The following is a 27,500-nucleotide window of genomic DNA, read 5'->3' as shown; positions in this document are numbered from 1 at the left end:
TGTGACGTAACACTACACATACAGTCTAAATTCATTCGAATATTGTGACTTTATTAAGGAAGCTTGCTCTTTGAAGACTTTGAATACCAGCAGGGCTTACCTTTTAATGATGTACCCTACCTTTGTGGCCTTGCCGAAATAGCAGACCTTGGGGGGTTACGTAACGCAGTGCCAGCAGGTTAATGTTTGAGAGACCGCTTAATTTCTGCAAAGATCACAACACGGCGCCGTTATCGATGACGGAATGCCGAAAGCGCGATGTCAAGGTCAAAATATATTTATTTGTTAAGATTGAGTTGCTGTATTGCTCTGCATTTCTGAAAACCTAGTGGAAGCACCTACTCGGACAGCATTGCTCGTATTATTACTGACGCCTAAACAGACTTAAAACACACAAGCAGTGCACAGAAGACAGAAAATATTTCATGCTCACCATGGCCTTGCCTTTTAAGGTTTCGAAGCGCATCATAACGTTACGTTGACTATTAATCTTTTTGCGCACATTTGATATATGACAAGAAAAATCCAGATTATTGTCTACTTCCATTCAAAAGATACCTAATGTAGCCTTAAAAACGGAATGAAACGTTTTCGTCAGTATCCCCAAGCCCTAGACCTTGGTTTCTTTTTATAAATAAGATAAAAGTTTATCTACAAGGGCCAAAGGGCCCAAGTAAAAAGGGAAAAGGCTCCAGAGCCAGTTAACAATAGTCCAGTGAGGAACATATATTAAGAGCATGGATAAAATGTAAAAGTCCATCAGGGCAAAAATATCCCCACAAAAACTAAGTAACAATTAACCGTAAATAATTACAGGCACACACCAGGTCTACTCCTAAGTATCTGGCTAGAAATTTTCTTCTCACTCTTTCCAGCCATTTGACGAGGGCCAGTCTTGTGCTTCTTAAGTTGCCTCGTTTACGCCCAAAAAAGAACTCTGAGTGATTATGTCATTCCACGAACAGGAAAGTCCTCGGATTCCCATTTCATATAATTAATTATAAGTGTCAGGCCACCCAGTCCTACCAGCAAACATCAATTGAAATTTTCAGCTTTTAAAACTTGCCCAAATTGTATCGTTAGGTCTTGGAATTCATCGACAGAAAAGCCAGAGAGACAACTTCACTCGTGAACCGCCATGTTTACAACAAAGAATTTTAGGCGTCCCAGTCTGCATGAAACCATCTAACCTCTGTCTTGAGAAAGGTAAAGGAAAGGAAAGGAACTTTATTTAAGTGTCTAGTCGTTTTAGCGCTGGAAAGGTAATTGGGGATTCTGTAAACTGAAATTAACGATTAACACAAAGTCAAATGTTGGTTTTTGAGGAGAGGGGAAAACCGGAGTACCCGGAGAAAAACCTCTCAGTGCAGAGTAGAGAACCAACAAACTCAACCCACATATGACGCTGAGTCTGGAAATCGCACCCGGCCCACGTTGTTGGGAGGCGAGTGCTCTCACCATTGCGCCATCCCTGCACTCCAAGATGACCAGCACGGCTCTTACGTTTATTCCTGTAGAATCAACTGAAATGTCAATTCCTTGTAAAAGCCAGCATCTCTTTTTGGTACGTATTGGAGAGCCAGAACATTTACGCTTGCGCTGACGGAGTGTTTTTGAGAGAGAAAAATGCAGTACCTCTGCACATGGCACCGGAGCGTCGTGCCAGACGAGTCATCACAGATTTCGGCCCGTGCAATCGCTTTCGGACGCGTGCAGTTGGCCGTTCGCTGCTTTCAGATACCTGTTGCCTATCTTCTTCGTGCCATGTGGCACATAAGGCCTCATCACAATCCCGCCAACCATCTCTGTCAGCCGCTGCCATTTGTACCTCACTCCATCCCGCTTTTTCTGTTTCTCTCTCCGCCGTCCTTCTCCATGTTGTACTTGGTCTTCCCCGTTTTCGCCGCCCCTCTGTGGCCCAGGTTAATGCAATTCTGCAGTCATTGTTTGGTTCTTTCCTCATGATGTGGCCGATGAATTTCCATCTTCTCCTTCGCACGTCCTCACTGATTTAGCAACAGAACGGGAACTTCAGTGGCGACGTCGCGCGCAGCAAAACTACCAATGAGATTTTAGAATAGAGAAGAAAAGAGTGGAGTCTATTCTATTCTGAATTCTCATTGGTGTTTTTTCTGCGCGCGCCGTCGCCACTGACGTTCCCGTTCTGTTGCTAAATCAGCCTTTTATATCTCAGCCATCTTCAGGACTTCTTTGTTTGTAATAGGCCTTTTGCAACTAACGATCACATGGTACAAAATCCACCATACTGGAGGGCAAGCTCATTATTATTCCCCTACTGGGACATTAAAACAAAGAGACCTGAACCAGTCAAGCTTGACTTGCCTTTGTTTCAATGTCCCAGTGGGGGAATAATAATGAGCTTGCCCTCCAGCATGGCGGATTTTGTACCATGTGATCGTTTGTTGCAAAAGGCCTATTCTTTCCTGGCAACGTATCTTAAATATCCGTCTAAGACATCTGCTTTGGAGGACATCGATTTTATTTTCATCACATTTATTTATTTTTTATTTTTTTTAATTAATTAATTTAAATACGAACAATATATATTACGTAATTAATTACGCTAGTGCTTACGCTACCCTAATTACATTTAATTACTAACACTACTTACAATTACAAAAACTTAAAATTTAAACTTACAAACACTTATTACTAAACGCTAAAAACAAATTAACATTACATTACATTCACAGTCAATTTGATCTAATTAAGGTGTGGTTAATAATGTAAACCCAAATAATATGTACAGATATATTTATATCTGTATAAATACAACTATGTACCCTATTAAGAAAAGGAAAGTTACGATAACATGTTTTGCCATTTCTTGTAATGAATAGATTCTTTTTTATTATTTTTTGCGATTAAGAATTCTAGTTTTCGAGTTTCAGTTGTTTTGGCCTTCAGTAACGGTAAAGACGGCTTGATATTTTTACAGCGGCATAAATAAATGGTATATTTCCCAAGAATGATTAAATGATTTAGTAAACAATTCCCTGGGTTGTTATCGAAAATACCAAAAGAGAATTGTTACTTCATCAAGCTTGTCAATTTTCATATTGTAAGTAATTAACCAAGAAATGACAGAAAGCCAAAAGATTCTAGTGTAGGCACAACTGACAAGAAGATGCTCAAGAGTTTCCTCGTGATCTCCACAAAAAAAGCACATGGGAGAAGGAACTAAATTCATTTTATGTAAGGTTTTATTAGTGTAGAGAATACGATTTATGGTTTTGTATTGAAAAGCTCTCGTTCTGGTGTCAACAGTGACTTGACCCGGTAATTGATAAATATTTTACCAGTCTGTGATCCCAGAAATATTATATATAAGGAGTTAAACTTAGATTGGGCAGTCGGAGGAATCTGGATTCGTTTGACCAAAGTGGAATAGATTAATTTCGAAGTCATTCTAGTTATATCTTGAACAACATCGTCTAAGACAGTTTCGTCAGTTTGGTTGTTAGTATTCTCTCCGTCTTTAAATGGCAGTTTCCAGTTGGGCGGAACAGCGGAAAAAAATCCCCTGTAGGAGGAGATAATCAGACAAGGAGTGATCTTTCTCTCTAAAAAAGCATCCCAACGTTTTAACTTATAGCCATTTGAGAGAATATCTCCTATTTTCAGAAAACCTGCTTCTTTTATCTTCTTACTGTATATTGATTGTTTCAGGTCAATCAAAACGTTCTGGTTGTTCCAGATGATCTCATTTAAAACGTCCTGTTTTGTAGCTACTATATCCTGATTGTCATTGAAGTCAGACCAAGCTTCAAGACATTCTTTATAAAAAATTGGTAATTTGCAGGGTAGGCGCGATGGATTGAAATTGCATTGAAACAGAAAGGTGGTTCCTACGTTTTTGAGATAGTAAGACAAGAAAACTCTCCACGGGCTGTTATTATCATCTAGATACCTTTTAAGACACATAATTCTTTGCGTTTTAATTAAAGGTTCGGGGTGAGGCATTTTAAGGCCACCATCTTCATATTCACTAATTAAGGCCAATCTCTTAATTTTGTCTTTGCCTCTCCACACAAAATTAAATATTACAGAATTTATGCTCTTAATTATGTCCTTATCAAAAGAAATAAGGGAGGCTCGATACATAAATTTTGGCATAGCGAATGTTTTGACTAGTTGAATTCTACCGATTAGTGTCAAGTTTCTCCATTGCCAGCAACTTAAAGACTTTCTTATGGACTTTGAAGTTAACTCGAAGTTTAGCTCTTTCCATCACGTCTCGCAGCCATACATCAAGACTGGCTGGCTGCTTTCAGATACCAACCTTCTTCCCGGTACGGCAGAAAGGGAGAGAAATATGGGTCCCTAGACCATATGAGACAGATCCCACTCCTACGCGCAACTCAGAACCACCTTTGTCAATTTAACGTAAGATTTCTATTGCTTTATTATTTTCCGAAAAAGTCATTGTTACTCTCAGGATCCACTGGAGTCGCAGATTACAAAGTGTACGCACGCGTCATGGTGAAGGTAACATACATACATACTACATAAACTCAATTTCATCTCGAATTTCAGAGTAAATGCAAGAGTAAATACCTTCGAGACATTACATTTACAGCTAAAATATGGCCTTGATCTTAGAATCGCCACAGAAAACACAAAAGGTACACAAAAGGCAGACCTTTTCAAGATGCATGTCACGTTTCGACGAACGAACACTTACTCGAGGTCTCACAATTTTCCGATTTGGCCTCTAAATCTAAGTACGGCCAAACAGAATATTTTGAAGTGGTCAAACGATGAAGCAATAACTTACTAGCGAGAGACGCGAAGATTACGGGCGAAAAGGACGTTCAAAATACCGCAAACACCGGAGCCTACGGGCTTAAAACAGTCCGTTACATACCCGGGGTCTACCCAATTTTCTCTCAATTTAATTGTTTAGAGGGTCCTACGGGGAACGGATCTGTACAGTTTCTTATATTAACATCTATTCAGATCTATTTAGTAAGGCTTTGAAGACTTATGTCACGCTTTTAAGACATACTCCCTTCTCCCTTTTCATGCTGGTTCTCCCATCTCCCTACATTTTGACATACTTTCTCCTTCCTCACACTATTTTTCTGGCCGTTTGTCCCTCCTCCCTAAACCGTTCCTCTCCCCTCGCAGATATATAACATCCTTAAAGGGGCTAGGTCACGCAATTTTAGGGAATTTCAGCACTGATCGAATGGTCATAGAATTCACTAAAATATCAAAATAACTGTTCAAAACTATAGAAGAACTCTAACAAAACACAGGGAAGCCAAGAAGGGACATGGATGGACAAAACTGGACAGGATTGAAATGGATTGAATTTGGGTAAATTTGAAAAACGTCGGCCCACCTTTTTTCAAATTTATAGCAGTCTATATCAAAATGTCATTTGCATAGCTGGAAAATCATTCTCAGTTGTTGTGTGGCCGTGATTTTGCAAATGAACGACTCTTGCTCTGCCAATTTGACGTTTAGAGCTCATAATTAACAAAATTAAACAAAATTACCTAAAATAGCATGACCTAGCCCCTTTAATAATCACTTTGCCACGGTAGGTAACACACTTGCTAGTAAATTTTCTTCTTCGCCTTAAAGCATCCTTCCCTAAATTAAAGCATACCTACCTTAAAGAATCCTTTCCTTAAAGCATCCTTCCCTTTTGAACAGGTTTTCCCTGACCCAACGACAAATCATATGGTCTATATTCCTTTGCTACTAAGCTACTTAAACTCTCAAGCATTATAGCCCCTGTCCTATCAGAGTAACTTATGATATCCATCAAATCAGGGACTTAGCCGTCAAAGCTTAAAATTGCCAAATTTACGACAATATATATTTAAGAGTACATGTAACGATGAAATTGATGCAAATAATTACAGACCTATCTCCTTATATCAAACTTCATCAGAAGTTTAGAGAACATTACGTATAAAAAAGTGACAAGCTATATTAAGAAACATAATTTATTATAATGACTGTAAGAAATGTTGGACACTGACTTATTTGAACGTCAAACGACGTTCTCAAAAAACTTGGTAAAGACGTTTCGACCGAAAACCTTCGGTCATCCTCGGTTTGAATTTGACAAAAAAGCGACAGCTTCTTTCAACGGTTCATATTTGCGTATGTGCGTGACTACAAGCCTGAGTACACGTGATCGCTGCCCGAGACGAAGAACATGCAAATGTCAGGAATTTCCCTATGTTCATTCCCCGCCTTCTGGTCTCTCGGCACTTTAGGCACAATCTTTTCAAGACCAAAGGACAAACCAACCCTGTTTCAGTCTCGATGTATTATGTACAAAGTAAACTGCCTTGATTGCGATTTCGCATATTATGGCCAAACGGATAGAGCTCTTGCCACAAGGCCTAGTGAACATAGAAGAGCTGTCCGTGTTTACGACAGCAATTCTAAAATTGCGCATCACGCAAACCAATTTGGCCATAATATAGACTTTGACCACGCCACTATAGTTGACAAGGCCGTTGACTATCACAAGAGACTTTTCCTGGAGGCTTGGCATTCAAAGAGAGACCAGAATGCGGGGAATGAACATATAGAAATTCCTGACATTTATGTTTCACTTGCATAATGTTCTTCTTCTCGCACATAGATCACGTGTTCTCAGGCTTGTAGTCACGCACATACGCAAATATGAACCGTTGAAAGAAGCTGTCGCTTTTTTGTCAAATTCAAACCGAGGATGACCGAAGGTTTTCGGTCGAAACGTCTTTACCAAGTTTTTTGAGAATGTCGTTTAACGTTCAAACAAGTCAGTGTCCAACATTTCTTATAGTCATTATGCAAATTTCAGCATATTTCGTATAATTTATTATATCCGTCCCAGTACGGTTTCCATAAGGGACATTCGACCCAACATGCAATATTGGACATTATCAATGACATTCAAACTAACATCATCAGCGATTACTTTCTTGTGGAGTATTTAGATATTAAAAAAGTCTTTGACACAGTTGATCGCGAAATTTTACTTAGCAAGCTCAACCACTTTGGGTTAGGGTCAGCTGAGCGCACGCGTAACCCACACACGCAATTCTAAATGCTGCGCTCGTCAGCTCATGATTCAAAATGGGTAACCGGAAATAATCAAATACCGTGATTTCACCCACCTTTATTCTAATATATATATATATATATATATCATTCGGTTTATTTAAACTCTACAGTTCTGTTTCGTGAGGGCACAAGTGCCCTCACTCTTCGGGAGTTTTCTAACGGAATTATGTAATTCCGTTAGAAAACTCCCGAAGAGTGAGGGCACTTGTGCCCTCACGAAACAGAACCGTAGAGTTTAAATAAACCTAATGGAAGACCAACCGTTTCCGTGATATAATCAAGCTCCTATAGAATAATTGTAGAGCACTGTTTGATGCTTAACTGGAATATTACATTCTATATATATATACATATATATATATTTGGAATATAAACAGAGATCTTCAAATCACGAAAACTACGAAACTTTTGCACCAACGGTTTAATAGTCACTAATTATTAACTCCGTTTGTGTTGGCCTGAAGCGCGACTCGCGCTAGGATTCTAATGAGCGGATGACGAATGCGTAAATGTTCATCTGGTAACTCCCTCATTTTTTCTGATTCTACAGCTTTACTCGTTTATATCTCTGCTTCCAGACGGTAAAGTGTTTTTCGTTTTTCGCATGTTAGCTTCTGTTAACTTAAAACGTTTGTCTTTCAAATTTAAAAAAAAAGTATGTAGGTACAAAAAGAATTAGGGTTACACATGGTGTTTTGCTGCTTTGTTTCGCCGTTTAGCTGTTTCGTCGTTTAGTAATGCCGGGCGGAATCGGTATTCTTCTTCTGACTCCGACAGTTTGATTTTCACTGGGTTGTATCTCTCTGCACTTCTGAATACGACTCCTACTGAAGCGAAATCCGAATCCTTCGCTAGTGAAAAAGGAGAGGAAAGGAAAGGAACTTTATTTAAGTGTCTAGTCGATTTAGCGCCGGAGTACTAATTGGGGACACTGTAAAGTGAAAGAAACAATCAACGCAAATCAAGTCAAATGTTGGTTTTTGAGGAGAGGGGAAACCGGGAGTACCCGGAGAAAACCTCTCGGTGCAGAGAAGAGAACCAACAAACTCGACCCACATATGACGCCGAGTCGAGGAATCGAACGCGGGCCACATTGGTGGGAGGCGAGTGTTCTCACCACTGCGCCATCCCTGCAAAAAGGCTTGATTAACCATTGTTCAGTGGTTCCGTAAACAATGTCGAATTTCTTTGTCAAGCTCGGCTGATTCCCCGATTGTGGCAGCATCAAGTTCTATTTGGCTCTGTCGTTTGCATTCGCGACTTTTGCGAATGTACTCCAGAGGATTTACCACAACAATAAACGTTTTCGAGTCGATGGAAGTGAAACGATGCTTTTTTTCCTAGAATGTTCGAGAGGACTGTAAATAACACTATTGCCAAAGCACATGAAAACTTTCACAAAAACCCGCAAAAATTTACTTAACAAGCTCAACCACTATGGGTTAGGGTCAGCTGAGCGCGCGCGTAACCCACACACGCAATTCTAAATGCTGCGCTCGTCACCTCATGCATGATTCAAAATGGGTAACCGGAAATAATCAAATACCGTGATTTCACCCACCTTTATTCTAATATATATATATATCATTCAGTTTTATTTAAACTCTACAGTTCTGTTTCGTGAGGGCACAAGTCTTCGAGAGTTTTCTAACGGAATTATGTAATTCCGTTTGAAAACTCCCGAAGAGTGAGGGCACTTGTGCCCTCACGAAACAGAACTGTAGAGTTTAAATAAACCTAATGGAAGACCAACCGTTTCCGTGATATAATCAAGCTCCTATAGAATAATTGTAGAGCACTGTTTGATGCTTAACTGGAATATTACATTCTATATATAAATATATATGGAATATAAACAGAGATCTTCAAATCACGAAAACTACGAAACTTTTGCACCAACGGTTTAATAGTCACTAATTAACTCCGTTTGTGTTGGCCTGAAGCGCGACTCGCGCTAGGACTCGAATGAGCGGATGACGAATGCGTAAATGTTCATCTGGTAACTCCCTCATTTTTTCTGATTCTACAGCTTTACTCGTTTATATCTCTGCTTCCAGACGGTAAAGTGTTTTTCGTTTTTCGCATGTTAGCTTCTGTTAACTTAGAACGTTTGTCTTTCAAATTTATAAAAAGTATGTAGGTACAAAAAGAATTAGGGTCATACATGGTGTTTTGCTGCTTTGTTTCGCCGTTTAGCTGTTTCGTTGTTTAGTAATGCCGGGCGGAATCGGTATTCTCCTTCTGTCTCCGACAGTTTGATTTTCACTGGGTTGTATCTCTCTGCGCTTCTGAATACGACTCCTACTGAAGCGTCGTAATCCGAATCCTTCGCTAGTGAGGCTCTGTAAACAATGTCGAATTTCCTTGTCAAGCTCGGCTGATTCCCCGATTGTGGCAGCATCAAGTTCTATTTGGCTCTGCCGTTTGCATACGCGACTTTTGCGAACGTACTCCAAATGACTTACCACAACAATAAACGTTTTCGAGTCGATGGAAGTGAAACGATGCTTTTTTTCTAGAATGTTCGGGAGGACTGTAAATAACACTATTGCCAAAGCATATGACTTTCACAAAAACTTAGTGACCCTTCAATCAATCTCAAACTATGGTTACACAAAATTGGTACTAAAATGGCCTTTGCCTTTGCAAATATCTTTATGGCCGATCTTGAGACACAGTCTCAGCGAAAGCGTCATAAAGCCAATGATTTGGAAACTATACATTGACGAAATGTTTTCCTTGTGGGATGCCAGCAAACGGGATATAGACAAGTTTATCACACAATCAAACTCACACCACCCTACGATCAAATTTATGACTGAGATCTCAAACACTGAAGCCACATTTCTAGACACCGTTGTATACAAAAGCGAAAGCTTTCAAAAATCACAATCCATTGTGGACGTAAAAAACACACTTCAAGCAGACTGAAACCTTTCAGTACACTCATTAGGTGTCAAAAAAGGATTCATGAAGGGCAAAGCCCTTAAGACTTCTACGCACTAATTCTTCAAGATCAACTCTTGAAGAGAACATTTACAAATCCAAATCACGTCTGATTGAAACACTCCTATCAGACATCTAATTCACAGAAAGGGAATCAGCGCTGAAGCAAAGGAATGAAATTCTTAAAGATATCTTGCTCTTTTGTGACACAGTATCGCCCGGCAGTGCCAAACCTTAAACATGTTTTATTAAAAAATTGGCACTTGATACAAAACAAGCCTTCTCTGCGGCAAATTTGAATTCAAAGAGCCACCATTCATATCTTTTCAAAGGGGAAAATCCCTTTTGTACGGTACAAAAGTCTCAATTCTCAAATCACATTTTCCTTTAAAAGAACGTTACTATGGCAACGATGTAAGGCATTCCTTTTGCGCTTTAAATCAACATATTTTCTCTTTTTTGACGAAACGGGATGGTGAAAGATAACCAGATAATCTTAGAAACGAGATGCTTCCGTGAAGCATATACTGGGTTGCCTGTGGTACGTGTTACAGAAACTCAGAAGGCACTGAATTGTGTGGTATTGAAATACAGCATTCCAGTCTCCGAAGAATAACAAATAAAAGAGAAGCGAGAAACATTGGCTTCTGGGCTGACATGTTGATAATTTTCAAGTTCCCTCACAACTTCTTTTCACCACAAGTGTGCCCTCTGAGCATCTGACTGCTTTGTAATACTAAAGTTCACTGAAGTTAAGCCCTTTCGGGCGGGCTTAGTGTCAGGATGGGAGACCAAAACAATAAACCCCTCATAAAACACAAGCATCTGACCGAAAATACTATTATCGCTAACAAATGCGAACTCAGCAAAGTACAGATTTTGTTAGCTTGCTTTATGCAAAACAAATATTTATGCAAAAGCAAATAACTATTGATACACAGTTTTTAGAAAGAGCAGAAGGAAGTTTCCCGGACGGTCGATCGAGAATAAAATATTTACGACATGAAAACAACATTAATTTTGAACCATGAATATAGAATATAAAAAGTTACGATTAGCGACAAACATTTTGGGAGCTTTTTGCCACGTTCAAATAAATCGCAAAATCGAAAGTGACATGCCGGAATTCAGCGGGCGCCGTGATTAAGTTACCGCGGCATGTTTACTCGTCAAACAGTGAAGTATCTGTGTCAAATGATGGCAAGATACCGGGTTTTTGTAAGATTCTTTTTCTGTCAAGTGTTATAAAGTTTGACAATGAAATGAGCGAACTTAAACAAAGATCACAATCGCCCAACTCTTGTTTATGCAAGGTCAAAATTTACTCTCCAAGACGCGTACGACGTTATTTATCACCAGGTAATTCCATCATTTTGGAAATAGCAGCTACTTTATTATTCATCTGCGTCACAATTTTTCACTGATTTTGGGGCTCATTTTGTTGAAACTCAAGCACGCTTCCAACAGGCCTGTGAACCCTTCCTGCTTTACAGAGCAAAACTAAAAAACTTGTCCCATATCACATTTCAACCTTAAGCTCGAAAATTCAATACATAAAATGATATTATAATTCACAAAGGCAGAAAATACCACAGAATCCTTTTCCAGCGAAAAATTTATTGAAACAAACAACATATTTGCTCTTAGAGGCGAACACCTCTTCCTATTTCATTGCGTGCGTGAAGACAAGAAACTCAATCGTGTCAAATTACTATGTACTTCAGGTAAATACAGCTCACTTTAATTTCCGCTCGACGGGCGATAGATTGTTGTCGAAGTCCATTAGTCGTCGCTTTTACGATTCCAGGTATTTGTTTTCTCCGCCTGCCTAGTTTATCCAACTGACTTTCCATTATTGAGCTCCATAAGGGTATATTTTGTTTAAAAATCCACTAAAACGCCATTCGCGTTACATGACTTTCGACGCCATTGCAGGTTAAGTTTATCATTCTACTGTGTCCACCAGAGAAGTCTACGCATTTCCACTACCCTCTCTATCCTAAGAAAATACGAGCAGAAGGCTCTATGCACAAAGACACCACTTAGCAGGGGAGTGACAGGCAAGACTTTTACCGACACGGAAAAAAAATTAAAAAAAATAATCTACCCATTTTCCGACTGGATTGCCATACGGCAACCCAGTAATAATCCCTAAAACACTTAAAATTCAACAAAAGCTGTAGGACAGTTTTTCAGAAAATTCGGTTTTTTGAAATTTGTCTCTATCCGTTATTATTGGGCCTTGTCGGTTTTGTCTTGTCAGACAAGCCTAGCGGGACGGATTTCAAGGAAAAGAGCAAAGGATGTAAAACGGTGTCGAGTGCTCTGAAGTCTCTAAATAGTTCGAAATACCCCCTATTTCCCTTTACAAAATAAGAACGGGGGAATCAACTAAAAAAAGTTGAACTCGTCGACATTTGTTACAACTGTGTCTGAATGGGAACGGAGGTGTTAGGGACGTGTTACGGTTTAGTAACGTAGTAACGTGTAGTAACGGGTAGTGACGGGTAGTTTAGTAACGTGTAGCAACGGGTAGTGATGTGTAGTAACGTCTAGTGACGAGTAGTGACTGCTAGTAACGTGTAGTAACGGGTAGTGATGTGTAGTGACCTCTAGTGACGAGTAGTACGGTAACATGTAATGACGGGTAGTTATGTGTAGTAATGTAGATCGACGTACAGTAATGCCTAACAACGTTGGATGACAGCTAGTGATTGGGAGTAACGTAAAGTTACGATTAATCATTTGAGATTATATAAAGTAACTGATAGTAATAGGTAGTGTTGGCAGGTTACGTTGAGTACTGTATTGCATAAGGAATTATTGTGGGATTTTTTCTTTAGTGTACTTGGACATGGAATTATAACTCTTAGCACGTCCCCAGCCTTCTCGCACCCGCTCGAAATCTCTCGTTTTCCGCAACAACAGCGGAACCGCCAGCTGCGCACTGTTCTCATGTGGAATTTTTTCACTTATTATTTCATTGTATTCGAGGGAAAAAATCCACTCTTTGAGATGCAAATGGTGAGAAAACAAAGAATATCATCATTCCAAGGTCATTAATTTTCCTACGCAACTAAGCGTAAGGTAAAACGTTTCATTGCAACAATCACGCAGATTCACAGTGTCTAGTAAAGTCTGCAGTCCACTTTTGCACGTGTGACTGTCGTGATGGAACGTTTTTCTTTTAGAATAAAGGGTCAATTTTCTTACGAAGTGTGATGGTGGTTTCAACATTTTCTTAACAAAAGATCATTGTTTGCTTCTGATAGAGGTTGTGCAAAAAATGGCTTGTTTCTTTACGTAAGCAAAGTTAAACAATCGCAGGTTTGTTTGCAAAGACGAAAAAATGAAACTTCCATTGCCAAAAAAATTCAGAAACAAAAAATTAAGCAGCGAGACCGAGGAGAAAACAAAACTAGTAGCGCAAAAAGTCCAAGGATGAAATATCGCTATAACATGTGAATTGGGCAAAACTGTGTGCGGTTCAGGCTCGACCACAAGCCTTAGCAAGCAATTGTTTTGCTCTAACTACATGCAATGTTCAGTCTCAAGATATGAACCAAAGAAGGGCGAAATTTTTTTTTTTTCATCCTTTGCAAGGAAAGATGAAAATACTGAAAGAAGGAAAGGTATTGATTCTCCCGATTCCCTTTTTTCGGAGTGGTAAAGGAAGTTAAAATTACGCAAGACTGAAGCCGGATTAAGCTTTAATTGCAGCAGGTCCTGAAGGCGCAAGTTGTTTTAATTAAGTTCTGTGTTTTTAGTAACCATGAAAACGTATCAACTAGAGACTTACCACAGATAAAGTCCGTAATCTTCTTTTTTCTGTTATCTGAATGTGCTGAGTGTGTTATGCAGAGTCGTCCAGTACACCAAGCTTTTATTGGCTTGGCGAGCGTTCAAAAATACCTCGACTTGACGTATTAAAAACCTTGATGATAACTTTTTTCGTGAGCAAACAAAATGACAGGCCTCAGTGTTTTTGGTCCGATCTGACACACAGGGGTTTTAAAATAATTTAAATAAACATGTCACCATGCAATTAGAATTTAATGTTCGAACTGTCAAAGCAAAGTAAACGAACCAAAGAAGTTAAATGCGAATGAAAAGTGAATTCTGGCAGCGGCTTTCATGGGCTGAGCCTGAATGTTGTCCTGCATAAGGTCTCAGGGCACATCAGTACCATAAATGACGTCGACGTTAATTTCATTACATGGCAAATGTCGAATTCGAGGACCGTTTAACAGAAACGTAGTAATTAGATACTGATATTTTTATCATGTTTTTTCGTTTAAACGAAATATATGTCATTGTTCGACATTTTGTTGTGATTTATGTCGCCTTTTTTCACGTGGTGTTCAAATGCTTTTGGCTGTCAACTTGCAAACATCTGCCATTGTATATACAGAAGCGGCACACATATAAACTTATCACTCGACACCACACGAGCTCTCTTAGGTTAAGATTCTCTTCAGAAGAGCTCTTAAAAACAGTTACAAATCGGTAAAATGACAAGTTACCTATACAGTGCAAGTGAATTTGCGACAACGTCTCAGCCTGCATGAGGTAAAAAAATGCAATCGAACTTTGCTTGTTTATTATTAAATCCATCATCGATCGAGTCGCTAGAAAAATACGATAAGACCAAAGCTACTTCAAGGCAGAATCTATGCAATGCGCGAGCGCAATGTAAAATTCAGATTTGATTTTCATCTTGCTGTCTCCAAGCTTCATTCTTGCCTGCTAGCTCGTCCCACAAACAACGAAATACAAGCGAGTTGTGCGCCTTCACCAGTTTTTCAACCTCGCTTGTAAAATATACACACTCAAAGACGAGAAACCTTCATTTTTTTACCTTTCTCTTTTTGAGAAGGTTCTCGACAACATACAGCAGTGACTAAGCATCACTGGGTGCATATTATAATTTACTTAGGTCTTGAGGAGCTCACTTCGCGTAGCCTCAAAAAGACAAAACATTTCCAGGAAGTGGCGAACAAGTGGCTTTCTTATCACTGTGACAGTACTAGTCTTGGTCCAGACTCAGTTACTCTCTGGCGACAGAGAAAAGGGAAAAAAGGACAAAGGCGCAACCAACTCCTTCATAATTTAAATAATGGGGTTCAGTTATAATTAGTCTCTAGAGAAACTGTTGTGTTGCCACGTCGGTGGGGAAGTAGAATGACAAAAACGGGTTTATCAACTGAGTTCAGCTCCCTGACCGTTAGCATGCGAAGTTCGCTCTGACGAATCAGGCTTACTCTCGAAATGTTAGCTTTCTGATTTCCGTTCGGTGGTCACATTTACCATATACATCATCTAAGTTGATAAATCCATTTCTGTCTTTCGTGGAATGTTTGAAGTCTTTGAGCAGCTGGGGTATCCTTTTTCAGTACTATATTGAGCAACAAAAATGTCATCACCCCTGTCTCCTATATGAGCATCCTGCTGGTGAGTTGGCCCCCGAGCGTTCATAGTCCACACCCATGCCACTTGGGCTTAGAGTTGTGCCCGACAAACGCCAACGCATCCGTGGGGTTCGTATGGGCAAGGATTTACACGTACATAAGCGATCTCGACGCTTTGGTTTGTTTCAATTTCGGTTGTTTGGCAAATTGCATGATGCTAATTCCGGAGGAAACACTTGACCAGCTAAACTAATTATCTGCCCTTGAACGAGAAAATCAAGTTTTGCGATTCTCTCCCGCTCTCTCGATGGCGTTCACGTGCTAGCTGAGACAATTTTAAATTCTTACCACCCAGCGAGAAAATACTTGAAATTGAAATCATGATTGATATTTTCATAATCCTCTGCGCAAGCTTGGGATCCGGTTAGAAAAGGCCTTTTTAATTCAGTAACCACATTCGACACTTATTACCAACAAACCCAGACAAATTTCCATTAAATTTATGAAGGATGTGGAAGATAATAGGTGTTTGCAACCAATTTCTAGGGATACAGATAACCTTGTTGCAATGCACAGTCAGCTGGTGGACGAACAAAAGATCTTTTGTTTTCACCACCAACATGGTGGGGATGACGTAACGTGGAAACCCTTTTGTTTCGGTGGAAAAACAAGGTTACTGATCACTCTAATAGCTGCTAACAACGGACACTGATGAGACGTGAGTCTGATATTCACTATACCTAATACACATGTAAAACATATTAATAAAGATACAGCTTTTCGCTGCTAATGTATTCATTCAAGAATGGCTGAAGATCACGAATAAAAAGAGTTTATATGTAAACACCAATGAAATACCAAGTGAGCTTTCGCGCGCTCACTCGTGAAATATTTTTCAACACTCCAAAAGAAATTTCGTAACAGCTCCGCGAGGCCATGTGTAACATCCTCTATTTCTTTTATGGACCAATCAGGGGTCCCCAACGATAATCTTTGCTGAAATGTGTGTCAGTCGGGAGAGTCAAACGGTTTTAAGAAGTTTGGTTCTACGTTACCAAACAGCTATGGATTTCTTTACTAAATAAGCATCACCTAAAATATTCGCAGCCAGCGAAAAGTAGTTTGTTACATTTTCGGAAGGCGTACTTTTGCAATTTTTGGCACTTAAAAAAGGTCACCTAGCAGCTTCGGATGAGAAAATGGTTCGGTTGGAAGTTCTTAGAATATAACGTTCAGCTAGCAATTTCTGAAATGACGATATAATTTCCAAAATTTTCGGAGACTTCAATTCTCAGCTGAGATATCCAAACAGATCAAATTATTATAGGTTGTAAGAACACCTCTTTTGACAGTCTTTATACGGAAAGGAGACTAGAAATATCTCTCAAAGGCTTTTGGCTTAATTCGCTTATTGGGTGCCCTTGTTCAATGATGTCGATCGGACCTCCCAACGGCTTCGTTGCGTTGGCCTGTGATATTCGTTGTTGTTTTGCCTGGGAGAACGTGCAAGAAGTAGAAGATGTTGTTGTCCTTTGTCGCGACAAAATAAACAGAGAAAAAATTAGAAGAAATCGGACATATCGACAGTATTGGTTTTAAAAGAAAAACTTTCGGAACGTTGATCAGGAGAGGGATTGGAAAAAAACTTAAAGCTAACATATGTGTATCTTTGACAAGCGTTGAAAGATTGGTAAAGGAACGAAAGTGATAGCAACTTTATATTCTACAATTCTTAATGATAAGCTTAACAAAAATTGAAAAGCCCGGTTGCAGATAAACGGGTCTGTGAATGAAATGATTGTATATATTAGAAGTACGGAAGGTAGAAGTAATCCTCGCACTTTGATAGCAATTTACCCGAAAAATTGAAAATTCCTGCTCCCAGCTGAGTGGTTTCATAGCTCAGTTTGTAGAGCATTGTACCGGCATCGTAGAAGTCATTGGGTTTGAATCCCGGGGTTGAAGCCACCGGCTGAATTTTTCAGATGTATGTAAGAGACACATGCTTAATTTTTTTAGATAAGAGCGAAGATAACTTCTCCCAAACGTATCTGTATAAATGTCTAGCACAACTGATATCAGCAACAAGTAAAATCATGGTGCAATCAGATCCAACGCTAATGCCTCTTTCAGGAGAATTTGCTGTGGGCTGTAACAGAGACCGCTGAATTATTTGAAATGTCAGCATTGCAGCAGGTGACTTGTCACGTGATATAGAGGATGATGAGTGCTTTCTGTATCGACCTTTGGTCCGTTGAATAACAACTTTGTCCATTTCATGCTAAGCCTAATATATTAATATTAATCCAATAATTCATCAGTGTTGAATTATCCAATTGACTTTTCCAAGTATCGGCTAGAAATTCACTTGACTTGGATAGACACTTGTTAAACATCACGAAAGAATTTAACTCGTGACTCGCATAAGGTGAACTTAAAATGTCTAATAACTGGACTCAAACGACAATGGCTGAAGGAAATCAAACTTTTTCATTTTCGTTTCAATCCAGTTCTTGTCTTCCGTTTTCCATTCTACTAGGTCTCTGGGCCTCAAATCATAACCTTCCGTAAACACCTTTTCAATTACTTTGAAGTAGAAATCGTCACAATGGATTTCTAAAAATGAGCATATATTCTTCAAAGTCTCCTTCTGTCTCAACATTAAATCGTTGATGTAAACATCCAACACTCGGTCGCCATAAATCTGCCGGACTTGCTCAATGGTATCGAGTAATGCGAAGACATTCTTCAGGGCATCATTGACTGCAATGGGGTCGTTGACCTTCGAAGAAATCAAAATATTGACGTCAAGGTGGTGTTAAAATCACTTGCACAACTAAGAAGTGCATAGTGACGTAATAGAATCTCTTGCAAAATATATATTTTTAAATTAAGTGCTTAAAAGCACTTAATTGGGAATTGAGCCGGAAATGATTTGAGTAATTCGAATGCCGGAATTGAAGAAACATTTGCTTGTGGAATTACTTTGTTTTGACAAAGAATATAAATACACAGAGATTAAATCATGATAGCCCGCAGGTAGCATGGCTACATTCTATCGAAGGCTAATAGAGTATGTTCGCTTTGAGACTAAGACGACGTATTTCAAAGACCATTTAAGTGAAATTACATCCACCAATGCCTACTGGAATCTGATGACCAGTAAAAAGGACTGAAGGTCAAGAAACTTATTGGACCACGAAGACGGGACGACGGGGGTATTGCAGTCGAGGACTGTGAAAAAGCAAATCTCATGAACGAGTTCTTCGCTACTGTGGGGAGTCGCCTGGCCACCACCCTCCCCCCCCCCTCCCAGCAGTAGCAACCGCTAATAACCCTGACCCCGTTCCCCAGGTCCCAGTTGTTCAAACGATGAATAGCGCTATCCGCTGGATAAATCACTATCTGGTGGATAAATCATAGGTCTTACAAGTAAAGATAATTGTCCAAAAATTCTCCACGACTATTTCGACTGTTGAATTCACTAGTTGGCGTAGAGGTGAGAGCACTCTCCTCTCGTCACTGAGGTGCAGATTCGATTCTGGCACTTGGCGTCACACTGGAATGAGTTTGATGCTTCCCTTCTCTAAGGCCGACATGTTTTCTCCGCAGGTAATCCGATTTCCCGCTCTCTTCATAAAACCAACCTACGATTTGAGTTGATTTGATTTCAATTTGATTTCTGTACAGTTTCCCAAGTGGTGCCCTTTTAGCGCTAAATACAATTGTCACTTATAGCGAGTTTCAATCGAGTGTCGGAGAAAAACCAAAGTAATTACTTTGGCCAATCAAAAAGGACGGAGGCAATCCAGTAAACCAATCAAAACTCGAAGTAATCACACGTAGCCAACACAAAGCGCGGGAAAATGTGCACGCGCAAGCAACGATTGGTTTTGGTTTCAATTCTGATTGGTTGAAAAAATGGCGCGAGAACTTTGAACCAATCAATGAGTGAAGTTATGCAAACCAAAGTAATTGGCTAATTACGTAGACACTCAATTGAAAATCGCTCTAAATTAAGGTTCAATATTATTGTGAATATTGGTTTGGTACAGTTTGTGAAAATTTGGGCACGTTCCTCACCGGAAGATGCTCAGGTGTTGTGATTTAAAATTCTAGACAACTTCCTACCTTTATGCCTCGTTGAGATTGCGTTCTTATCACAATTGAAGCAATGTCGTCAAATGGATTTGTGATAATGTGAACGAATTTGACCGGAATCCCGACCATTTTTTCAATATCTCGAAGTACTGAAAAATTTCCATTTCTGGCAAGGAGCTTTGTTGAGGTTACAAGTCCACTCGAATCTCCAATAGCCTGTAAAATCAGTCAATCAATCAATCAATCAATCAATCAATCCATTAATCAATCAATCCATCTAACCGTCCAACCAATCAATCGATCAATCAATCAAAAAATAAGGATCTCATGGCTTCTATTGGCCTAGGACGTTCATTTACCGACCTTAAGGTTTTGTTTTATGGTCCCTTGCCAAGCGCCAGGAACATTCTTGTAATCAATACCACTGCCTTTAAAAGTCCACAACCAGAATTTACTGGTCTCAGTTGCTTGCTCTCTAAACAGAGTTTGAAGACTGGAAAGATGATGCAAATGATAAAACAGCATATACTTCTGCTTGGCGAGTTCTTGCAGGCGGTTTTGGTGAAACATCCACCAATTCCCGATAATATCATAATTTTGAGGAAGAAGTATCTCCGAATGAGCATCCAACAAGGCGCTTGTTAGTTTATCTGTGTTCCTGGAGCAACCAATGAACATCACGAACGTCTTAACTTCATCATACATTTGGTAAGTCCTCTTCAGACCCTCAGAAAGTCTTTCAGAAGTACAATGTCTGTCTTTGCTTCGGGCTGGTGTTGAAATGAAAAAATCATATTGAGTTTCTTTAACGGCTAAGAAGCTCTAAGAAGCTGCCCAAACGCTTTTGGCTACGATAAGATTAGGGTCTAAAATTGGGTTGATTGCCCTGGCCCGATTTGGTGATATAACTTTTAAAATAGTTGTTATTGTTAGGGAAAACTATTAACGGCAAATAAACCTCTATGATCGAAAATTAAGTTAAAAACGATTTATCCCGAACCAATTTCTCAGCAGACCGACCGTTCGTTCAATCAGTCAGAGTCCGAGTCAGTCGGTAAGCCGCCACTGAGATATTTGCAAGAGTCTTTCACCCACTTGATATTTGTTATTTCCGGTAAAACGTCAGGTTAAGGTAATCGTAAAGTCTGAGACTGTATAATTATAAAGGAAAGGAACTTTAATCTCCTAGCGCTGGAGCACTAATTGGGGAAGCTATAACTTGAAATTAACAAATTAACGCAAATCAAATCAAATTTTGGTTGCTGAGGAGAGAGGAAAACCGGAGTACCCGGAGAACGACCTCAGTCTCGGTGCGGAGTAGAGAACCAACAAACTCAACCCACATATGACGCCGAGTCTGGGAATCGAAACGGGCCACATTGGTGGGAGGCGAGTGCTCTAACCACTGCGCCATCCCTGCACCCTGGTATTGCAATTTTATAGCCCTAAAATTTCAGATAAGATAAGATTCAAGGTTCGCTATATATTAGCAAATGCCTGTCATTTTCTGGGAGATCCGCAGAAAACCAGAAATGAATATAAAGGAAAGTTTATTTTACAAGAAGCCATGTATGAAAGTTTGCCCCCGACATATCATACAGTCTATCAAGTTTTGTTCCTCTAGAAATTTACAAAGAGATGTTTCCATAAGCCTGTCAACAAAATTAGACGAGACAAGATCAGAGAAAAGGAAGGGTCGACGCCAATCCACCGTCTCCTTGAATAAAAAAGGATCAAATAGTTTGAGCACTTGAAGGGAATGGACACCAACCAGCTCGCTGAGCGAGCATGCAATACCGGAATGCCAGGCTACGCGGCAAGAGGACACTTCGATAGCCCTGGGTACAGGGTGTCACAGACACCCTTAGAGCACACATCTCCTTGCCGAAACTTTCAGGTTTCACCTCCCTTGACATCTTTAGTATAATTAACCTTTTTTTCCCTTTTAGCGCGATAGTCTTCCGACCGACCGATATTTTTGACTTTTAGAGTGAAATATGAATATTGGTTTTTGCCCGTACAGATTTTCGGTTTCAACTTCAACCCCAGTCTTAGTCAGGTGACACTCTTCGACAAGAGAGGCTTTGTGTCAACGTTGGAGGAAAATCTGTTAACCCAAGAATCCATCACCCAAGTCTACGACTTACCCAAATAGACCCACAATACTCGTCACATTCGTTGGAACATCCATCCCCATTTCCCCCCTTCCTCCAATGTTGATTTCCACAACTACTAGTAGTCGCCCGAAAAATGTAAATTCTTCTTGAGTTGGTACCAGCTCCACATCGGCACCACTCGATATATTATTAACCGAACCTCACAAGACGTCAGCGACCCCACCTCTCTAGCTTTACTCCCTTCGCTAACCGTTGTCACGCCTTCAAATGCCAACATCAGTACCAGTGCAAGGAAGATCACCCTTATTTTGCTCGATTCTCGTCTCGATAATAATTAAAGCCCCCGATGTTATGTGTACGCTAAGTTAATCAAAGTACACAGTGTCAACTACTTTACATGGAAATGCGGTACACAGCATATTGAAGATGTTCCTTTACACACCACATAGTATTTATAATTATTTGGCCTTCTAAAAACTCTCCAACACATATTCCTTGATTATCATCATGTTCAGACAAACCGGCCACCTGTTTAAATATAAAGCATGCGAAGAGACATTCCGTTTATCTTAGTAACGAGTTTACTTCTTTTCTAAAGAGACTTAACTTCTGATCTACACCTCTACAGATTTGCCAATTTCCTTGAAGCAAATACAATACTCGTCACATTTGTTGGAACACCCATCCCCGTTTCCCCCTTCCTCCAATGTTGATTTCCACAACTACTAGTTGTCGCCCGAAAAATTCTCACACAACATTGAATTGGGGGAAGGGGGATGTGGTATAAGCTACGATCTTGTAAGCTAAGTGTTCCAACTAAATATGTCTAGTATTGTAGGTATCGGAGAGGCTGAACATTTACGCACGCATGCGCTGACGGAATGTTTGAAGACGAGACGAGAAAAATATACAGTACCAGACGGGGCGCTGGAGCGTCGTACCAAACGAGTCATCCCGGGATTTCGGCCCGTGCGATCGCTTTTGGACGCAGTTGGCCCTTCGCTGCTTTCTGCTACCGACCTCGCCTCCCGGTACGGAATTGAGGGAGAGATATGTCAGCCCCTAAACCATATGTGACAAATCCCACGCCTACTCACAGCTCCAAACCGCCCTTGTCATTAAAATTTAACGTAACATTTCGATGGCTTATATATTCAAGAGAAAAGTCATTTTATCTGTCATATGGTAAGCACTGGAGTCGCAGATTACAAAGTGCACGCATGCGCCCTGCCGAAGGTAACATACATGCATGCATAAAACTTTGTTTCATCTCGAATTTCAGAATATTATCTTCGAGACATTGCAGCTAACATACATAATATATACAGATACATAACTAAATATTGAATAATATTTAAAGATATATTAATCAAAACGAAAAGCCGCTGTACAAAATCCGGTCCTGGATTAGTTTTAAACCAGTAAACTCAGTGGTACGGGAAAAATCAGGTAGCGCATTTCGCTACTTACTTAGTTAATACGTAAGAAAAAGAACTAAGACCATAACTGGTTGTTCTAGGTTTATTGAGGGACAGAATGTAAGTTCCACGAAGATCATGCATAAGAAGAAAACGGGAAAGAAAACGTATTTTTCATACATGCAGGACAAGCCTTTTCTTTCTTTAACTACTTTTATACAATAATATGAGGAAATTTTGAATGCGCTTGTTGCATAGAGATGTAGAGTTTGACTTAAGACTGAGTTCATGAGAGGACCAGGCAGGTGTGATACAAGCCATCACACCGATTTCAATGAAACTTAGCCAAAATAAAGGATACACAAGAAAATCCTTGAAGACAGAGTGGGCTGGCTTTGGGACTTTTCTCAAGGTATTTAGACCACCCCCCTGGTTTTGGGGCCAAAATCCTAAGAATGTAACCAAAATTAGCATAAAAATCAGAGAGACCTCCTGACCACACAATACAATCAATTTTATTATCATTTTCCCTGAACGAAGACTGGTCCTTCAGTAGCTTACCAAAGCAGTGTCAAATTATTCAGATTGACAGGTGTCAATCAACAGCTGTCAACACCCACCCATGTCACGAAAGATTTTCCTAAGATGAAATTTAGGACATCTTTTGATCCAAATATAGTAAAAGTTCAAGCTTCTTTCGGAAACCAACTTATATTGCGAGTATCATCCATCCTTGCTCCGACAAGAGCAAGAATAAAATTTTTGGCATCTGTTCTTTTATGGTGTCAACAGCCGTTGAACGAACACGAACAGCGACCATGTCTAAGAGAAAGAGATCGACAAATAAAAGAAAATAACCCTTTACGGGATTAGTTCCTAAACGTAATTTGAAGGTTAACAGTACTTAAGTTGCCTATTTATTTTATTTAAGGCAAATAAAGATAACTGAACGCAACGATAACTGAAATATACGAAATTGCAATAACGCTTAAAATATCCAATGTCACAACATGAATACCGAATAAAAAACTGTCATAACTAATTTGTTAATCAAAAAGTTGCTTGTACGAATTTACCTGGTCACTATCATCTTGTTTGGGTTGTTTTCAAAACCGTGCATGCTGAACAGCTATAGTCATAAACACTGTGGTTTAATGAAATTTGTTATTGTGTGATGTAGGGACATGTAATCCAATCTCTACTTTGCTCTCCGCCAAAAAATAAACATCACTCCTTTTTCGCATTCGGTGCTGAAATTATAATTTGCCTTGGTGAATAGATTCCCGAGCTAAACAGAAATGATTAATAAATGATACTGCATTCTTGCACAAGTAACAACCATTGCAGGCATGAAGTTCGATAGTACAGCTAAATGCGAGCCCAAGGTGTCGGTCAGCGGTAGTTATGAATGTCACGCAACAAAAGCTAATTTCTGAACTGTTCAACAAAAAGGCTAAGAAAGTGAAATGTTGTGAACGTTCAAGTCTGTGTGGTACATCATTTTTTAGCTATTGGCCGAAGCATCACACACAACTTTTAAAGGGTCTTTATCCTTGCGTACCAATATTTTACACAAATATAGCCGCTGAAAATCAACAAGTACAATTGGAATTCAGTTTGCCATGAAAACGCTTTCTTTCTTTTTTTTTTTTTTTTTCATGAATTGGAATAAATACGCATCAACAGAATCTATACATACTAGAAACCTTTCAATTGTGGTGTGTCAACCAGACAGCCACTGTCTTGGTGTCACGCAAGGTGAAAATTTGAAAGTTCAAATGATGCTGTATTTTCAAATCGAAAGACGCTCAGGGCACTAAAACGTTTTCGAAATGTTCAATTCTAGACTACCTTTAAGGTAGTGTAGGAAAAAAAATTAAGAAAGGACTGTGTTTTAAACAAGGCAAGCGTTTTTCCTTTTCTACAGATAACTCAGTGAATTTGAGCAGGATAAATGCTAAATATATAGAGGATATTACGTGGCCGCGAGGGGATACAAATTTTATCTTCGAGTGCTGCAAGTATCTCTCACAAGTGAGCGAAGCGAACGTGTGAGAGATATACTTTCAGCACGAGAAGATAAAATTTGTATCCCCAAGCGGCCATGTAATTTTCTGTTTATTATATAGATATTGATGAAATGTCTAGATTTAAATCAACTTGTTTTATTCAGTTTCGAAATGATGAAAAAGTGGTCACCAACCGCTAAAACACGCATGTTGTGTAACATAAAACAATACATGAAAGTTATAAAAAAGAAATCATGATAATGTCAAATTTTGCAATAAAAATGTTAATGTAGTAAGAAGAATTATATTAAAGCACAAAAGTATCTTACAATGAAGAGAAAGCTCGCGTTTTATTGGACAATCGTGTTGGTTACCGTGACAACACCTATATCCTCACGTGCGCGCGGTGAAGATATGATTTTTTAGTAAAAGGAGAAATCCTGGTATTTCATCAATATCTATATAATACGATGGTTTAGCATTTAGGGAGATGCGCTACGTATACTGTCAACAGTAAATGATCTGTTTCAAAGCGAATACAATTCCTTGAAACGGAGGATTTCCGTAACACACACTTTCTTATAAAAGCAGTAAGAATATCAAAAATGATCCTCGCATTTGCTGGACAATTTAAGCAATTGTCTCATATGTGCATCTGAAAAAATTCAGGTGTCTTCAGCGAGATTTAATTTGAACCCATGACCTAAGGGATGCCGGTGCAGTGCTCTACCAACCGAATCTTGAAGCCACTCAGATGAGAGCGGGTCAATTTGTTGGGTTCATGTGTTCCCGTGAAAGAAATGGAGTGACTTCATAGCCTGAGAGTACTGCACCCGCATCGCAGAGGTCATGGGTTCGCATCCCGTTGAAGACACCTAAAAGTTTCAGGTGTACATATGAGACAATTGCTTAAATTGTCCAGCAAATGCGAGGATCATTTATTCAATTCATCTCTCTCTCAACCGCACTTCACAAACATTTCTGTCCTTGCTTTTTTGGCTATAGAGTAAGTTTTGGCTTCAAACGGTTTTTAATATCCAGAACGTTTTAGTTACATTAATATGCGCTCCATTTGTTCACCGAAATTCAACGAGAGGCGTTTAAGTAAACCCAATTATAGACTACTCATGGATTGTTTTTGCCCGAGTACTTTGAAACCAGTTGTTATAAAACCCTAATCCACGCGTAGACAGACGTTATTCAAGGCTCTAATCGCCCGCTTTGAAAAGTAATTTGAACATTAGGTAACTCAGTGAAATGCTGAGCTCAAAACTAAGAAGAAAAACTTGTTTAGAATAATTATTTGTAAAACCAACGGCTGTTTTTTGGCAAATAAGCTGGCCACGGTATTTATACTATCCCAGTGATAGCCTAACCGGAATTTTTGAACAACTGGCCTTGGCAGCATTAGTGTGGTTGGAGTATATTGTATGCCGGATCACAGTTCCAGCTGTCTCTGTATTTCAAGCCTCGTGGTGATCTCTTCTGCCTCCGCGACATAGTCCTCCTCCTCGTCTTCGATTGAGTCACGGTTTACTTGTTCTAGAGCCAGTCGGCCACTCCTATACAGAACAGATAGTCTGCTGAAATACCGAGCCATTTGATCGTCCGCCAACCACTCTTTTTTGGCGAATATCTTCCTTCCGCTCTCGTCGCGCTGAGTTCTCATCTTGCTACAAACATCTGCAGCAATGGCTTTTCTCCCTGTCTCTTCGCCTTCCAGGAAGATACTCTTCAGATGTGTTTTCACTTTCTCAGTGAAGCGGATTGTTCGTCTCCATGTTTTCAGGGCCCATTCTTGGGGTATCTTACAAAATGGATGGTCAACAGCATCTTCGGTGCTTGACCCTGTTTCTTTGCGTAGGTAACTACGTGAGACCTCTGCGCACGTGTCAGCCCATTTGTTCTTAATGCTGTCATAAGTGGTTTCTCTCTCAAGGCGAAGAAGATGCTTTCCTGCATCCAGGTGTTTTTGTAGATTACCATAAGACTGGTAAGTTTTTGTACATCCATCCTCGGGGCAGGAGAAATACACTTTCGTGGCTTCACTAGCTAGTGGCTCGTCTTCGACAACTCGAGACTGTGACGTGCTAGGATGCGCTTGTTGGAGCACAGCTCTCCTCGTTGTTGACCTGAAAGCACCGGTTTCCTCACGTGGAATGCTGAAGGGCTGCATGGTCACAATGCCCATGATACTCCTGCTTATCAGTACTCAGGGCATACACACTACAATGATCACCACAAGGGTCGGATCTGGAAACATGAATTTTGTAGTCAGTCTTCAGATACGTCTTTGCAGACTTCAGGCGGGAACAGATGTCCTTGGCTGTTTCCTCCTCCAAACCTGACCGGGTAATGAAATAGAAGAAAAAAAAAGGAGCACACTTTTTAACCATTTGACTATCC

At 39.7% G+C, this 27,500-nt stretch overlaps 3 protein-coding genes and 1 long non-coding RNA gene across 5 annotated transcripts in view; 1 reads left to right on the top strand and 3 right to left on the bottom strand.

The window, feature by feature from the left end:
• The window catches only part of LOC138019543 (aquaporin-7-like), a 25,794-nt gene extending 11,793 nt beyond the window's left edge, over window positions 1-14,001 (bottom strand). The window contains exon 1 of the mRNA XM_068866382.1: window positions 13,841-14,001. The gene's annotated coding sequence lies outside the window, so the exon portion shown is untranslated. The remainder of the gene's footprint in view (window positions 1-13,840) is intronic.
• A 486-nt stretch (window positions 14,002-14,487) lies between these two features.
• Window positions 14,488-17,806, top strand: LOC138020109 (uncharacterized). The gene is made up of 2 exons (XR_011126313.1): window positions 14,488-14,610; window positions 15,996-17,806. It is a non-coding gene; the product is annotated as an uncharacterized lncRNA (long non-coding RNA).
• LOC138020108 (uncharacterized) overlaps window positions 17,150-27,500 on the bottom strand; it is a 19,138-nt gene continuing 8,787 nt past the window's right edge. For both annotated transcript variants that reach the window (XM_068867107.1, XM_068867108.1), the window contains exons 3-5: window positions 19,914-20,320; window positions 19,581-19,766; window positions 17,150-18,231 (exon numbers count right to left, since the gene is read on the bottom strand). In XM_068867107.1, the coding sequence (XP_068723208.1) occupies window positions 17,893-18,231; window positions 19,581-19,766; window positions 19,914-20,320 (932 nt within the window). In that variant the 3' untranslated portion in view covers window positions 17,150-17,892. The remainder of the gene's footprint in view (window positions 18,232-19,580; window positions 19,767-19,913; window positions 20,321-27,500) is intronic.
• Window positions 25,378-27,500, bottom strand: part of LOC138021732 (uncharacterized) — a 3,981-nt gene continuing 1,858 nt past the window's right edge. Inside the window, exon 3 of the mRNA XM_068868720.1 lies at window positions 25,378-27,438. Within this exon, the coding sequence (XP_068724821.1) occupies window positions 26,533-27,285 (753 nt within the window). The 5' untranslated portion in view covers window positions 27,286-27,438 and the 3' untranslated portion in view covers window positions 25,378-26,532. The remainder of the gene's footprint in view (window positions 27,439-27,500) is intronic.

The sequence above is a fragment of the Montipora capricornis genome, chromosome 10 (assembly GCF_036669925.1).
Source record: "Montipora capricornis isolate CH-2021 chromosome 10, ASM3666992v2, whole genome shotgun sequence".
Classification (NCBI taxonomy): Eukaryota; Metazoa; Cnidaria; class Anthozoa; order Scleractinia; family Acroporidae; genus Montipora; species Montipora capricornis.
This window is presented reverse-complemented; position numbering and strand designations above follow the sequence as displayed.